The following is a 17320-nucleotide window of genomic DNA, read 5'->3' as shown; positions in this document are numbered from 1 at the left end:
TGCTGCCACTAAACTTACATATTACATATGTGAGTTTATACATATAATACATACATATTTCTAGTCTTCCTTCTTCTTTTGCACTGTTGATTTTGTTGATTTTGTTGGTGTGTTATGTTGATGTCTGTGAATGTTTGTGTACAAGTTACTGGACACTCGAATTTCACCCAGGGGATGAATAAAGTATATTTCTATTCTATTCTATTCTATTCTATTCTATTCTATTCTATTCTATTCTATTCTATTCTAAACCTCTTATCAGCAAGATAATTGATTCAAAGATCGCTCGAGGCACATATTTCCATCAGCTGTGGTGCTTTGACAAACTAAATGTTGAGGGTTTGGACTAGGGTTAGGGTTAGCATGTACATGTGTGTTTGAGAGATTTTGTTCAGTCTGATAGCATCTAGAGAAGAGGAGGACATTGGTGGGAACTACATGTCGTCCATCAACTCAAGCCTGTCATAAAGTTTTATTGACCAATCAGTGTTTGCCTTTGCCTGGACAAGTTGAAGCTGGCCTGCACAGGTTGACTGGACCCTGTGTGGACACAGATAAACAGATGTATATTAAATAAAGGCAACTTTAAATGTTACAATGACTAGTCTTATGGATGTGGTTTCACTTAAAGATGTGATAATAAAACCCATTCAGGACAAACATACAAAGTGTTGTGTGTGTGTGTGATGTTCACTGAAACTGTTTTTACAGTGAATGGTCAGGCATTTCTCAGAATCTGGGAGCATTCAGAGCCAAAACACACAGGCTGTGTAGAAAGCCATCTGGTCAGCTATTCGTACATGCATACAAACACAGACCTTCATGCACAATTTACTCAAATAAAACCCACACAAGTATTTAGGACTACATAAGCGATTCTTTTTACAAAGGGAACACCTTATTTTTTTTCCCTTTTTTCTTGGACCAAAGTCTGCAATTGTTCCTTTTTCTTTTCGTCTAGTATCACCCCCATTTAATTGGCCCTTAACATATTTTGCTATTTTAACAAAACTGATTCCCACACATGAGAAAAAGGAATTTCAGAAACATAAGTCTTCTTCTTTCGTCGTGTAAAGAATTTATATTGGTTATATTTGCCCTTCTCAAATATAGTGCCTATGGCCTGTATTCTGTTGTACCATAATATACCTGGGCCTGTTCAGACCTTCCAAGAACTGCAGTGTTTTATTAAGCTGTAGTAGAGATCCATTAGAGACAACTGCTGTTACAATATTCCACTGCCCCCCAGCATCATGATGCTGGGGTTTATTTACTAACAGAGCGTGAATCTCAGACTGAATCTGGAGACACATTTGGAGACGCATGTTTATAGTCTGGTCTGAACACACCTACCTAAAGCTGGACACTTTTGACTGGATAGATGTTGATGCAACAGGCTCACAGTCTCATGCCGTGTGCAGCATAACACAAGATCACACTCGCAATAATTTGCCTATAAATGGCATTATTACCACCAGTGACTACAGATGCTGGCAAATCAACCAGGATATTTTAAGTACTAATGATGTATCTGCAGTCAAACGGCTGTATCATCAGTTTTTTAATTAACCACAATTATCCATATATAGTGTGTTATACAACGTGGTGGCTTTTCAAGTAAGAAAAAGTGAACATTTTATTTTAAGGCTAAACTGCTCCCAAGCATGGCTTGAAATGTTTTTGAAGCAGGAATTCCTGAGAGGGTGTGGTCGCTGCTGGGCTGCTTGGGGCCGGACAAAAACAGGCCACAGCTTTTCCATCCATCCCATCCAACTATTCCTCTTTCTTTCTTTCTTTGTCTCTCTCTTTCTCTCTGCACATACAAATTATCTGGCTGTTTTCGCTTTCTCCGGGGGGTCGTTCAATCGAGGCACTGACATCACAGTCAGGAAACCTAAGTCGACCTCAGTCTATTCTTTATTAAAATAACAGAATTGGCCCTTGCACCGCTTCTCATTAAGAGAGCTGAAAACTGACAGACAAGTCTCTCGAGTGAAACTGTTTCTGAAAACAACAGAAAACATATTTGTACAGTCCAACCTTCTATGGAAGCATATCTTTTTTAAATTTTAAAACTTACTTCAGTGCTTTAAACTAACATTTACACTATACCATTAAAAGCTGCAGTTTCCCAAAAGAATGCAAACACACTCATGCACACAGACACAGTGACTTGTATTTTACACACGCACACCAGTCAGTGGCTCATAGCACTACACTAAGCTTTATATGTTTGGATTAAGGGGCGAGCTTCAGACGAGCATAGTTGTGACTATAAGTGGCTTTAAGAGCTTGCGGAGCCTTTGACTGATGAGAGATGACTAGTCTGTTATTTTGTACAATAACAGTGATTAAAACCAAAAAACAAATATAGCAATTGCTGGTATATTTGCAGATATTTGATAAAATGTTATTTTAATAAGCATATATAACCACATTTTATAATAATTCCAGATTTGTGATCATTTGTCAATTTTATGGAAAAGAAAAAGTAAACCTGGTTATGGTAATGACACCAGCTACACATTCTACATGTGGGTCCTGGACATCTTTGTGTAAATTCTTTCATGTGAATTTTTGTATGACAACTGATGGCACTACTAATCAGAAGGTTTACTCTTCAGGGGATGTTATTTTCTTTTACTGATCCCTTCTGGAAATCCTTAACACATCCACACATTTTCACCAATGGGTTGGAGTGGGCTGTCACTTGGTAGCGTGGGAGCTGTACCACAGGAGCTTGGTGCCGTGGGAGCTGTTTAGGGGTTAGGAACTTACTCAAGGCCTGTCCATCATGGAGGCTTAGGGATGCGAAACCTACAATCCCAAAGTTTCTTCTCTAACCACTACCTCGCAACTCTCATTTTCATCTATTCAAAAGTTGTAGAGATATTTGAGTCTGGGCAAAATTGATAGAGAGATGAATATGGCGGCAGAAACATTTCCCGATGTGTTCAAATCATCTGGCTTTTACTACACCAAATATATCCCCCCCATCATTGATTCAAATCAGTCTGAGGGAATTTCATGAGGTAAGAGGAATTATGTAACCCTGTTGGCGGAAGTTGGTCTTATTTTCAGTTAACTTTCTTAACAGGAATTCTGTAGACCAACACAAATGCAAACCTTACAAGTCTGTACACGCAGCCTTGCATGCACACAAATTCTTGATCGCATAAACAAACTCAATTCCCAGTCCCATTAATTTTCAAAGGGTTTTCATGTCAGCATTGAACATTTGATAAATGGTGACATTGTTTACTCTGTACATCAAGGCTGTCACCACACTGAATGTCACAGAACGATCCTCGCTGGATGAGCACATATGATCTCATCTTATCTGTCCATATCTGACGTGTCCCTTCATGGGAACTGGTTGTGCCTGAGCAGCAACATGAAGGTGATACACTACACAAAAAAAGACTGATGCAATAAGGAAAAATATGGGCTTTGTCTCTCTATATATTTTGGCTTTAAATTGAAGTAGTCTACCTTAAAAGGACTTTTGTGAGAGATAAATAACTTAATCAGAGTGCAGTGGGAACAGGTTCAGGTGCTCTGTGTCTTTTTAAAGGTAAGCATGTCCGTCATCCTTAAATAGAGGAAACATCCAGAACAGTGGAAAAACACACTGAAAAAAAATGGGGCTCTCTGCTTGATGATATTAAGTGATCCCTAAAGCCTATGAAAAGCCAGCTGGTACAAACACTGAGTGGCTGATGACAGTAAGAAGATGACAGTCGACAATTACGTTGCAGAAACACTCTCTTCTAAGTAAACACCAGATAAGGTCACCATCATTAAAACACACTTAACCTTCTTTAGACTGTGCTGTATGATGCATGACATGACAGCCAGCCAGCCCGGGACAACCAAGACCCAAATTAGACAATAGTTTTAAGACAGTCATAAGCTTAAATCTAAAGACCAGCTGAGAACATTTGTCAAGGTGCCATTGGACAACGCAGTTCAATAGTGACTTAACAACAGAAGACTTGATGTTCTGGAAATGTGTGAAAGTCAGATTGGAAAGTATGATTGCTACTAAAAATGGCATACATCAATGCTGATCTAACTTGTCCTTGGCACCCAGTATACAAAAGAAACAGATTTGCGCAATGACAAGGTATGTACCTACGTTCTAACACTGTGTTCTATCGCTTCATACAGTAAATGAGAAAGGCACTGACTTCCACAATGTCAGAAAGATTTCTTTTAACATTAGACAAATTTGTTGCTATTGGCTAATCAGTCATTATATTGACAATATGTGTCACTTCAGTCCTAAAGAATAGTTTTACAATTTGCAAGGTACTGTAGACATTTAAGGAGTTGTTGTTCCAGACTCACACAAATCGATGGTTTAATTTCATTTTCATTTCAGTTCATGTCTCGTTTCCATTACCATGGGTTTACATTTGCAAATTTAATGCATTTACAGAAGCAATGCATGCTGACTAAAAGGAGTGGTGTTATTTGAACTCTACCTGCAGGCTGGTGGGTGCAGTTTGAGACAACAATGCGATCGATAGACAATTATTTCCTCAGTAAAGCTCTTGGTGTAACTATGGTGGTTTGTTTGGTTTTAGATGTGCACTATTTTAATGAAACACTATTAATCATTGCTTGTGTTTAGTAGCAATGTCTTAACGTAACACTTTGATATGGGTTTATGTTTACTTTCCCCAAACTATTCTTTAAGAAACTATATAATGACCCACATAGGTGGTCCTCCACAAATGTCTGATTGCATGCCAAGAAAAGTCACAGTGCCAACTCCATATTGGCAGAAAACATTAGAAATTATAACTCCACCACATCGGTATGTTTCAACTCAACTGTAATAAAGAAAATGGATCAGACTGAAAAAGACATTTAAGAGTACTGTGGCCGGCAACACTTTACGGCTATTTGTGAGATAACTGAAGGGTGTAAAGTGAAGAGAAACAGAAGGAGGACAAACAGACAGGATGTTCTGGTGAGTTTGGACTGCAAATTGGAGCAGACAGTGACAGACCAGTCCAAATGAAAGTCCAGCATATGGCCTCCTCAGTGGGAAACCAGGCTCCCGAACACAACACCCCCTTAAATATTTGGCTTCCCTCATGCTCTGCACACACGCACACACACACACACACACACACACACACACACACACACACACACACACACACACACACACACACTGATAATGTCTCTGTCCACCACCAAAGAAAGACACTGGAAAGAGTCAAATAAGAATTATAAAGAGGTGATTTTTTTATGGCAAGCAAGTGAGGGAGAATCCCAGTCTCTTTGGAGATCCCAGAGGTTGTGTGGGTGTGCATCACCACAGCGTTAAACAATGTGATGAGAGAGATAAACCTTGGATATAACGTCATGTAAATTACTGCCTGTCTCCCGGTGCCTAGACACGCCAAAACACAGCAATAAAATGACCATGGGTGAATTAGATAAACATTACATCTTGTCTTGAGCGCAAGGTACATTTTACAAGGTGTTAACTACAGATAAAGTATATTTAGTAAAATATGTAACTATATATGAAGTAACTGTGATGTGGGGTTTGCAGTAAATTAACACTGGATAGCTGAAGCACAATCCTTTTTCTGTCTAGTAAACAGGGAAGTTGCTTTCCAATGAGATATTTGAGATAATATGAAAAGAAAAACACAATATCCAAGAAATAGCCATGACAATGATTTAACTGCTGCTGTATTTAAAAAAAAATAATTCAGAAATACTGGGTTGAGATGATGGAACAGTTTCTTAACTGTAAACATTTAACGGTTTCCTAATGCCCTTATTATGAGTAGTTGATGTTAAACTGTGGGGCCATCTAGTGGTGTATGACAGTAGTGTTCCTACAAGAATGGTGTGAAATATGATTTATAAGGCAATAAAACACACAAAGACACAGGTCATGTGAAGTGTATATCAACAATAGTGTTTCATTAGCAAAAGAACTATAAAATTAATTATAATCATAAATAAATAAATAACATAGCTTTGTGGGTGAAATTAAATAAAAATGTGCAGCTCATCATACAGGTCCTAGAAAGGTTCCATACAGGTTTTCAGTGTTACACCATTTCCATCATTCCATCAACACCTCATCATGAGCCTCATCTTTTCGTGCCCTCTCATTCTTCATTCTCAGACTCTGGAGGAGGACCACCTGTCCACCAGTCAATTGTTGGGGTCAGACGTTTAAGTGAAAACCAACACTCCTGTGGGAAGCGGCCAAAAAACAGCAGGCAGCTATTTAGAGACCGCTCGATAATGAGGAGGCATGGGTGGAATCCTGGAGCTGTGTTCTTCCATCATAAGAACACACGCACATGACTCTCAATGACTGCAACTGATGTTCTGGTTCCACTGGGATCACAGAAGTTGAAACCTACAACCCTACCTCTATGTGCATTTGTGGACACTAACCCTCTCTGAAGAGTCATTTATTTTGGTGGTCTTGTTTTTAACAACAAATGACACACAGTAATAGGTGATAGGTAGATTACTCCAAGACAATATCAGAGGCTTTAAGAAAATTCTCAAGGTTTCAAAGTCAACGTTTTCGGATTTTCTGACATGGAAGACTTTCAGAAAGGTCATTTGTATGGACCTTTAACAGTTAATGTTTTTCAGCAAACATAAAATTCTGTTCAGACAAAGTTGTTTGTAAAATACATTTTCTACCAGGTGTTCAGTGTAATCCTTAGAGATGCCTGTCCTATATCTCGGGGTGAAAGAGTCTGCCGTTGCTCCTCTTTCTCCCGGCCCAGTGTTTATTAATAAACCCAAACAGATCTGAGGTAGTCATGGTCACACATAGCAGCACAGTGACTGGGACAGAGGAGGCTGGGTCAACTGTCTTTACCCCCCTCCTCTCTCAGTTCATCTGCACACACTGCTCCCGCTCATTCTTGGCCACTCACTTTGCTTTGTGGTTTGAAATCCAACTTGATCATTTGGTTGTTCAGCAGATTCTCCATCAGAACATAACGCATGGACAAAGGCAACAGGGGTGTATGCTGAGAGGTAAGTTCAGTCATATTTGATGTTTGTGTTTGTGACACAAAACTAATTTGAATCATAATCATTCATGATTCTTCCGATGTTTCATCAGCTATGCCTGTGTAAATTTATCAGGTTAAACTGTCAGGTATAACAAAAAAGGCTTTCATATTTATTTTGTTGCTATTGCTAAGCCGAAGATGAAATGTTTTAATTTTAGGATGGTCATCAAATGTGGGCCAGTGCTTTCTCTGGGTGGTGGTCTAAAGGAATGTGCCTTGTGCCTGTCCTGCAACAAGACAGCTGGTCACTGTCATGCCTTTGGTCAGCTATGTAAAGTCAGAGAAAAAACGTGCTGTAAGAAAACTACACTCAACACTCTGACTGTTATCTGACCCAGTTTAATTCAAACGCGAGGACTGCATCTTGATTTTTCTCTGGAGGAGGTTCTGTCTGGAAAAAAGCACCTATGAATATCACACTTGTCCTCTCTGCCCACTCTACATTACAAATCTCTATGGGAAAACACTATTGGGTCAGTTTGATCAATTTACTTTTGGGGAGTCTCCAGTCACTCTTGGCAAAGACCTCAAAGTATAAAATTACAGTCGACTTATTCATCAGGGGACACTCCAAATGCCCGTCCATCGTCAGGCACAGTGGCATGTTATGATAACCTGTTTGCTAATGTAATCTCTATAACACCATTTAATGGGGCTTCAGATGAAAGCTGTCGGTGTGTTTATGTTAGCTGTGGTATTCATGTGAATGTATGAGGATGCCTGTCTGTGGTGTCGGACAACCAATTCCAAGAAGTGAGTGCGTGGCAGGGGCATCAATCCTAAGAGGGCAGTTGTGAATAGCAAGTCCTCTGCCAACCTGCGCACAAAGGTGCTAATGGCATGAGCATAGCTTACAAGTCTGGGCAAAATATTAACCCAACACCTACTCTGAGATGTTATCAGAGCAGACCAGGCCGAGTATTTGCAACATGATGCCAACAACTAAAGGTATCAGCTGTGCACCTGCCAGGCTGTATTATGACGTATTTGTCTGCTTTTTTCAAGAGATCAGACGTCTTTAACGAGGACTTCTACATCAAACCAGGCTAATCTAAAACAATGGATGACCTGGATGATGACATTTCATCACCTGGGTTTGAGAGGCTCTTTATCAAAGAAGAGGAAGGGGATCCAGACGGAACAATCATGGAGCAAAGAGAGTGCAACACAAACCTGTCTGGACTCACCTTTGCAGAAACACAGCTTAAACAGTCAGCTTTAATAAAGCCATACCTACAGGAGATGGATGAGTTGTTGAAAGGTTGTGAGGAGCTCACTGGTATTCCCTTTGGCTCTCACTCTTACTCGACAAGTTATACAGAAACAAGTCTGAGTGAATCAAGTCAGCGCAAAGAGCAGTTTACAATGGACGGCTATGGGGAAACTTCTCCCCAAGAGTATATTTCCACCAGCTACATTGACACACACATGGATGGGGCTGGAATAGAAGAGCGACCAGCACAAGGGTGTTCACAAAGCCTGGGCACCATCATCAACAGGTGTGGAGGGACCACAGAGGTTTCTCGCCAGGTAGAAATGCCTCTCACCTCAGCAGGTAACAAATTGAGTGAAACCATGGTGGAGTATGAAGCCCAGCTGTTGGGGATGCTGGCCATGCTGGAGAGCTGTATGGAAGAGGCAGGCATGGACTTTGACCCCCAAGGCTGGGAGAGTCCAGAATATGTTCACATCAATAAGAATCCCCCACTTTACAGGGGTACAACACTGGTGCCCATTCACAGAGGGTCACTGAGCCAACCAATGCAAGTAGAATCCTGGATTGGTGAATGTGTAGGAGGAGATGAGGTTTTAAAAGATAACAGGAACAGAAGCACAGCAGGTTCTGAAACACATCATTTGACTGGTTCATCAGGAGAGAGACTAGAAAGACAAGGTAATTTCACAGTAGGTCAGGGGGGTGTTGATGCACAGATCAGGGCTTCAGAGCCACCAATGCCATTTGATGGTACAGAACAGGATCCAATGTATTACGAGAGCACAAAGACAGAACACATCTTTCCTGAAAGTATGGAAAGAAAGGGTCGTATAACTGGGATTGATGAATTAGCAGCTGAGGAGAGACTTGAACACAAGATAGACATGGCTGAAGTGGGATCTGGTGTAGATGAATTAGGGATATTGGGGACTAAGATGGAGGAATGCATAGAGGAGGTACATCGATTAGAGACAAGGAGGAAGGAGCTGTTGGTGGAGGTGCTACAGCTGAGACGGTTTAAAGGTCAGGATGAGGCAGAAGGGGGAAGTGAGGAGAACGTGGAAACGGATGAGCAGATTGACAGCAAAGTGGCTGAGCTCATGAATGTGCTCCAGAAGGAAAGAGATGGAAGAGCGGTGGAAAGGAAGAGGGAGATACAGAGCCTCAGGGAGGAGAGGGCAGAGGAGGAGAGGAGGATGTGGAAGGTGAACCTGGAGAGGCAGGGTCTGCAAGAGGAGCTCATAAAGGTCAAGAGGAAGCTGTTCGCTATGGCTAAAGGCTGCGCCCAAAATCAGGCTACTCTGAACAACCAGCGCCGTGAGGTGGAGCTGCTACAGAGAGACGAGGTAAAAACCATCCTCAAATGTGTATCATGTTTCTAGCAAAACACGCATAATATAAATCACTGTCTTTCTATCTTTCAGGAGATGCTGAACTCCCTGGTGGTCCAGCTGACAGAGGAGGCCTACCAGATCAGGTCAGCCCAACAACAACAGCTCTTAGACCTAAGAGCAAAACTTCACGCCCAGAGCTCCAGTCAGAACACCAACACTCAGGAGGAGCTGACTGAGTGCAGGAGGCATTCATGTGGGGACATCCAGCAGTATCTAGAGGGTGGCCTCAAAGCACTGGAGCAAAGGTGATGTCACTTTACCTAAAATCCTGTTTTCAAAGAATATATCGATGACAGATCCACCTTAATTTTCACATTTAACATACCTACAGTACAAGTGGTGGTGTAGCAGCCAGAAAAAAGGGCTATAGGATTTGTCTACAAATAAGTGGATTTTTGCTTTTCCAGATACGAACCAGTGTTACTGGCATTGCTCAAGAGGAGAGAGGCAGCAGCCAGCGCATTAGTGAAAACCAAAGAGCAGGCTCAGGAGCTCAAGACCCAGTTGATCCCACTAAGGGAGGAGATGCAAAAACTGAAGCTGCAGAGGGCTTGTTTGGAGGAGAAACTCAAACTAATTCACATACACAGAAGAGAGGATGTTGGTCAGTACAAGGTAAGCAAGATAAGTAAGAAACTCTGAGTTACAGGCAGAGGACGGGCAAATGTGATAGTAGACAGAGTTTCTCTATTGTGAATCAGGAAAATGACAGTTGCACAAAACACTAAAGTTCTGCCTGCTTGACAGGAGACTGTATATTGTCTTGAGGAGAGCAGCAGAGAGCTGAAGACTGAGTTAAACATTCAGAAGAGAAAAACCAAAGAGATTGAGGAGCTGAGAGACAGCCTTACCAAGCAACTCCTGCTTTACAGGTAAACAGTTTACCTAGTCGGTACCATGCTATAAAACCTTGACGTCAAGAACCACTACTGAACTTTCTTCTTACAGGGCAGCCATTGACAACCATGACCAATGTGACCATGAGGAGAAAACATGATTCAGTGATGAATGTGAGCTTTGTAACTGAGTAATGCAATTTCATTATTTTTCTTTATCTGACATATAGTAAACTCAAAAGTTTCAATAACCGCAGTTTAACGTCACCGCATTTCCCAACTGAGATCAGAAAATGTTTTTAGAACAGTCTGATGCTTGTAGAAAGGTTTTTGTTATGAATAAAGGCCTGGTGTTCCTGTAATTGGAGTGCGACTGATGAGTTAATGTCTGCCTCTAAATAGCAGAGTCTCTTGTGTACTTATAAGGACACCCTGTCTGAAGAAGTAAACTGTTGGACATGGAGTAATAAAGCAGGAGTAAGCTCAGGAGAATAACATCAGACACACAAAAAACGTCTGAGTCAACTGTGGTGAGGTGTTACCAACTCTCCCACTAAAAGCATTAAAGATTGTTTAAAAATACTTTGAAGATTACCAAGACCAAACATGACATGGACGTTAGACACACTTTATTAAGAATGCACAACTTCAAAATACTGAACACAGATAGAAAAAAAAAAAGAACTTCTAGTCTATACGACAACATGTAAATGAGTTAGGTACAAGCGAGGTAAGAAAAAGTAGAGCCACAAATGCACACTACAAACACAAATTTACCCTACTTCCATAGAAATGGTCTGTGTAGAAATTAAAACAATTCAGTGGTGATCACACTGACGTAATAAATTTTTTTTTTTTTTTTTTTACACATTTCTGGAACAATGAGCTTCAAACAACCTCTCCATCAAAGACACAGCAACTGCCACTACGACATTTTTTCATCATAATGTCTCACAAGTGCACTAATACATAAGATTATTTATGAAAACCTGGCATGGGAATGTCAGTATGATCACGACCTTAGGTTCTAGAAAAAACAATTTTATTGGAAAAGCCTTGTGTAAAACTTTTCAGTGTAAAAGGAAGAGCCAATCTGATTACAAAAATATATTTCTTGATGCACTGCAAAAAACAGGGGAGATTCTTCAGACAGTAAGTTACTATGGAGCGTCCGTTATTGAGTAATCAAAAATGAACCAGGCATACACAATGACTCTCTCCAGTATTTAGTCGTTGGTGGCATACAGTGTCCCACTGGTAAAGCAGAACCCATTTAGGAAGTAGCTGCACTGAACTACTGAGGTGATGGTCTGTGATGTGGCTGTAGGTAAATTCACACAGCAGGCAGGAGTGTTATGCTGTAGCTTCAGGGTCTGTTGTACCCTCAGGATCTTCATCATTGTAGATGTTCTCAGCCTGATAGGAGAATATGTGAGTCAGTCATTCCACCTCATATAACCAGACTGCTGGCACATTAACAAGTCAACTACATTTTGTATTAGTCCAGTCAAGAGTTTGGACACAACTTCTCATCGGATTAAATGAGGTGTGTTAAAACTCAAAAAAGTCACACCAATATTTTGTTTGACCGCCATTACTGCACATTCTTTTTTGCATCGTTTCGATAAGCTTCTGCAATTTCACAAGATTTATTTCCATCCCATGTAATTTTTTTTTTTTAAACCAAGATCTCGTATTGATGATGGGAGAGTCAGACTACTGCTCAAAGCCTTCTTCAGCACAACCTAAAGACTTTCAACAGGGTTAAGGTCTGGATCCTGTGGTGTCCAATCCATGTGTGAATATTTTATCATGCTCGCTGAACCACTCTTTCACTATTTGAGCCCCATGGACCCTGGTGTTGTCATCTTGGAATATGCCCGTGCAATCACGGAAGAATAACTCCATTGCTGGAATAACCTGGTCATCCAGTATATTCAGGTAGTCAGCTGACCTCATTTTTTGTTCAGAACAACCCCAGATCATAGCACTGCCCCCCACAGGCTGGTACAGTAGACTGTAGACATGGTGGGGGCATCACTTCATCTGCCTCTCTTCTTTTTTCCCTGATAACATTCCTTCCTGGAATAAATGGTTCTTCACTATCCTTCCAGTTTTTAATAATGTGTTGGACAGGTCTTAACACAATTTTAGTAGTTTCTGCTTCATTCTTCTTAGATGTTTTCATTGCTTGATGCATGCCAATGACTCGACCCTTCTCAACATGGTTGTTTAAGAAATTGCACTACTCATTGCATCAGTTGGGGTTAAATAACTTGCTGCCAACTGAAACATAAGCAGTCATGTAGTAATTAATCAATAGAAGGCTCCTACCTATTTGCTTAGTTAAATCCAGGTGGCAACATTTCTTTTTGGCCAGGCAGCATTTTTCTAAGTATAATGCAATGGATGACTACACATACCACTATTTTGTGTTCCACTTTCCTCTGTCATCAGTAAATCACTCCAATTTATTAAATGAAAAAATTGTCTTGACCAAAAGTTTTACTGGTTCTCTAAAATTTTAGGAATGTCCACATCACAAGACTTTTTGTTTTAGTAGGAGTCATCCTGAGAACCAAGTCCCCTGCTGATGTTACAAAATGTTTTCTCTGTTATATGGTCTCAGTGAAAATAATTTCTTCAAAAGGAGCTAGTACAAAGGAGTCCTGCTCTCTTCCCTTCGCTACCAACATGATTTAGCTACATAAAGCTACCTTTTTATCTCTCAGCTATCTTACCATTTGCCAAACTTGCATAATGTTGTCTTCAGACACTGAACAGATGACCCAGGGCTCGTTGGGGTTCCAGGAGAAGTCAGAAATCTTGGCTGTGTGGCCTCCATGGATAAACTAGAAAAAAGAAGATAAAAGGAACCATTTCTGTTAATACAACAGTCTGGGAGGTTTCAAATAATAGAAACATTCAGAGTACAGAGACTCACCAGTAGCTCTGGTGGACCATCCTCAGCATCTTCTGGTGACTGCTCCTCTCCAATTTTACTAGAAAGCAGACAGAACAACTTAGCAACCAGTATTGTAACAGCATGACTAACCCAACATGACTTTGTTCAGGAAATGTGTTATTCTGGTCAGAAGCTACACTTTCAGTGATTGCAGTGTAATGCATCATCTCATTTTCAAGCTGTACCGTACACTCCAAATGCAGTTCATTTGTTACCTGAGGTCCCAAACGTTGAGGCGACGGTCTGTTCCACTGGAAGCCAGAATGGTTTCATTATGAGGAGACCATTGAACCTGAAAGAGACATTGAAAGAACACAGACTTTAGGTGTCATCACAATTTCTCAGGAAAGGAAAGGGATAGATCAGACAGACTGTAACACATTATATTCTGCTCTCTTTATTTTAGGTTAATTTTATTCATGTTAAACATCTTGCCTGAAAGATCTCATCCTTGTGTGATTCAAAGGAATGCAGCTTCAGTTTCAGGTTTCTCAAGTCCCAAAGAGCCACAGTCTATGGGCAAAAGAGAGATATTACAGCCAAACCATCTTCAATAAGAGTGCAAATACAAAACAGCTGCATTCGAATCAATGTTGTTTTAGACATACACAGAGTTTAGACTCCTGCTGTTGACTGAATTCTAAAGTGTTAAGATTTATAGATTATTGTCTCACCTTGTCTGCTGAGCCAGTGGCAAGGATAAACTCACTGTATGGGTTAAAGGACAAACAGTTGACCTCAGCTGTATGGGCATCTACTGCATGGCTGGGTTTGGAGGTGTTATTAGAACGGGTGTCCCAGCTAAAGAGAAAAGAACCAGAGAGGGGTCATCTTTATGAAAAGCTTACGAAATAACAGATGATTCTGTGAGAGCATATGACTTTTCTGGTAAACTTCTTCAGATGTGGCTAATAATCAAAATCCTTACATCATAAGCCTTTGATCATCTGCTACAGAGCCAAAGAGTGACTCGTGAAGCAAATGCCAGGAGACGTCTTCGACTACAGCACTATGACCGGTGAAGATTGTCTTTGCGTCGACTATCTTGCCTTCCTTGGGTACTGCACTGATGTCCCACAGACAGATCGTCTACAGATTCAGGAAAATGCAAAGAAAGCAACTTTAATTCTTCAGATGCTATGCCTGAACACTTGATCATGGAATGTCATATTATATATAAATATGAATATATTATATTTATATATATTTTTTTTTAATAATGAAGCTTTTTCTTACATGGTCATCTGATGCACTAAGGAGATAACCTGACTGATTTGAGTTCCAGGAAAGCCCGTAGCCTTCTTTCTGATGGCCTCTGAGACGCAGATCAGGGCGACACTCTCCAGAAACATCTGTGGACAACAAAGTGATTTCACTTTACACATCATATTTCAATATTTTAAGGGACTAACTGGCACAACTTATTTTCAAAACATGCTAACTGAGTCTGCAATCTATGTACCTGGCTTGGAGGGGTGCTTGGTGTAGTCAAACACCAGCACGTCTGAGGTGGGGGTCTTAGTGGCAATGATGCAGGGATTCTGGGGCATATAGCGGGCACGGTTCACCTCTCCTTCATGGTTGATTTTGATTTCTATCTCAATCTTGCCACTCACTGAGCCAAAACCCCCGAACTCTTCAGGGAGTACAAAAACAAAGAACAAAATAAACAAAAAAAAAAACATATGGCATAAGAAGGTAACACTTCTTTATTTTAAGCAGATATCTAAGCAGATATCACAAAAAAAAGTGAAGTGATCACATTAATAAGAAATACATCAAGAAGACCGTAATATTCACACTTATCCAGCATGTAAAAAGTCACCAACCTCCTTTTTCACTGTCATAGTGCGAGGTGTCCAACTGGGCATCATCATTGGGCAGCTGGACACTGGCAATGACCAGGTGATTCTGCTCATCAGACGTGTGGGTGCCCAGCACCAGTCGGTGCACACTGTAATCCTTACCCTCTGGCCTAGAGTAATGAAAAAAGGTACGTCTTAGCATTAATGTCATTAGTGAAAAAGGTGCATGTATGCTTGTATGAAGATGGGTAAACGTTTCTACCTGGAGACGTCAGGTAGCCACTGAGCAGTGAGGCTGGGCCACTCTAAAGCATGGGTCATAACCAGGTCGTACAAAAAAGGAGTGTTTTTCTTCCAGATCTTATACTCCTCATTGATCACCCTCTCTTCCACTGCATCATCAAATGCGCCAGCTAGAGCGGAAGACAGAACCAGAAATGAAGAACTTGTTTCATTTGATAGGACTACATCTTTCACTCAACAAATGGGTCTGTCAGTGTTATGTATGTAACAGTTGAGGCATTAATGCAGGGGTGTCAAACTCATTTTAGTTGTAGCCCAATTTGATCTCAAGCGAGCCAACCCGGTAAGATAAGAGCACAATTACCTATACGTAAAAACAACTCCAGACTTTTTGCATTTGCTCCAGTGCAAAGAAGAATAAGTAAATTAGGAAAATGTTTACATTTAATAATCTTCTTTAAATTAATAAATAAGAAAATCAGTATGGGCTAATTGCTGTCTGCTGTTTAGTGCTGGGCTTCAGGGTTGTGTTCTGTCCACTTCTGACTAAAACTGTGGACAAATTAGAGATAGCAGTCATTTTCATTAAAACGTGAACGTTATCGTCTTCTGTGTAATTTTCGCACTACGCAAATTCATGCTACGGGCCAGATTAGACCCGCTAGTGGGCCGCTTTTGGCCCGCGGGCCGTACGGTTGACAGCTGTGCATTAACGCTAACGTTTATGTTAGGGCGAAGGACCAACAAAAATGGTCTCTGATGCTGACAAATGTCCAATACACAAATGTGGACAAATGTCCCATCCAGCGTGTAGCACGATAAACGTTTTAAGAAATCATCGTTAAGCTGCCTCGCTATAAATGAAAGGCTATCGCTTTAGCATTAGCATAGCCATAATAATACAAATTAAATGACAGTCAATTGCAAACTCGCAACATGAACATATATTAAGATAACTGCAAACAAAACATTAACATTGAAGACCCGAGTGTTAAAGGTCTAGATCTACATAACCTGACTGATAAAGGCTCTAGCTCAACGGTTGCGGCGTCTCGCGTTAGCTGCAGCTAGTCGAGGAGCTAGCTCACACTCGTTAAACATATTTTCCGGTTCAATAACGGCATTCACGTTACCTTCCTTGTCCGCCATTGCGTTTATCTGGAGTAGCCGACGGAACACAAATGTTAGATTACAGTTACGATGCAGATAAAACGAGCTTCGTCCTAGGCCGTGTGCAGGTGCTGTTTAAAGCATTGTGTGAAGGTAGCTAAGCTAACAGAGAGCTAACCGGGCAGCCGAGCGTGAGGGACTAGTATGCCTTCGCGCGCTCAGCACAAGCGTCCTTCCGCCAATCACAAGGCGGCAGTTATGTGCCTTTTGCCTAACAGGGGGCAGTGTTCGACCGCGTGAAGAAGCAATGGATCCCTCAATTCAGCAAATTCAGCCCAGCATATTTAACAGTGACAGGAATAATTTTTTTGACTGTGATATATTAGAATGCCATATGCTATGCTATGATATGCGGACGGACGGACGGACACAGACACAGACACACACACAGACGCACAGACAGACAGACAGACAGACAGACACACACACACACACACACACACACACAGACAGACAGACAGACAGACAGACAGACACAGACACAGACACAGACACAGACACACACACACACACACACACACATATATATATACACACATACACACACAAGTTGGGATTTGTGATGATCATTTTATCCTTGTTGATTACTTAAATTGAAGAAGTGGCTATACTGAG

General features: G+C 40.9%; 2 protein-coding genes across 2 annotated transcripts; one reads left to right on the top strand and one right to left on the bottom strand.

The window, feature by feature from the left end:
- The first annotated feature begins 6878 nt into the window (after positions 1–6878).
- Positions 6879–11368, top strand: sync (syncoilin, intermediate filament protein). The gene is made up of 6 exons (XM_047604523.1): positions 6879–7038; positions 8082–9638; positions 9717–9931; positions 10094–10301; positions 10434–10558; positions 10635–11368. The coding sequence occupies exons 2-6, from the start codon at positions 8136–8138 to the stop codon at positions 10681–10683; spliced, it is 2100 nt and encodes a 699-aa protein (XP_047460479.1). The 5' UTR covers positions 6879–7038; positions 8082–8135; the 3' UTR covers positions 10684–11368.
- rbbp4 (retinoblastoma binding protein 4) lies at positions 11135–16878 on the bottom strand. Its single transcript, XM_047604525.1, has 12 exons — positions 16669–16878; positions 15555–15705; positions 15317–15462; positions 14950–15123; positions 14724–14839; positions 14416–14576; positions 14162–14288; positions 13923–14000; positions 13703–13779; positions 13467–13524; positions 13264–13374; positions 11135–11938 (listed from the first exon to the last, which is right to left on the bottom strand). The coding sequence occupies exons 1-12, from the start codon at positions 16682–16684 to the stop codon at positions 11876–11878; spliced, it is 1278 nt and encodes a 425-aa protein (XP_047460481.1). The 5' UTR covers positions 16685–16878; the 3' UTR covers positions 11135–11875.
- Between the last annotated feature and the right edge of the window lie 442 nt (positions 16879–17320).

This window comes from Mugil cephalus, chromosome 14 (assembly GCF_022458985.1).
Source record: "Mugil cephalus isolate CIBA_MC_2020 chromosome 14, CIBA_Mcephalus_1.1, whole genome shotgun sequence".
Classification (NCBI taxonomy): domain Eukaryota; kingdom Metazoa; phylum Chordata; class Actinopteri; order Mugiliformes; family Mugilidae; genus Mugil; species Mugil cephalus.
Note: the sequence above shows the minus strand (reverse complement) of the source record. Positions and strands in the feature narration are given on the sequence as shown.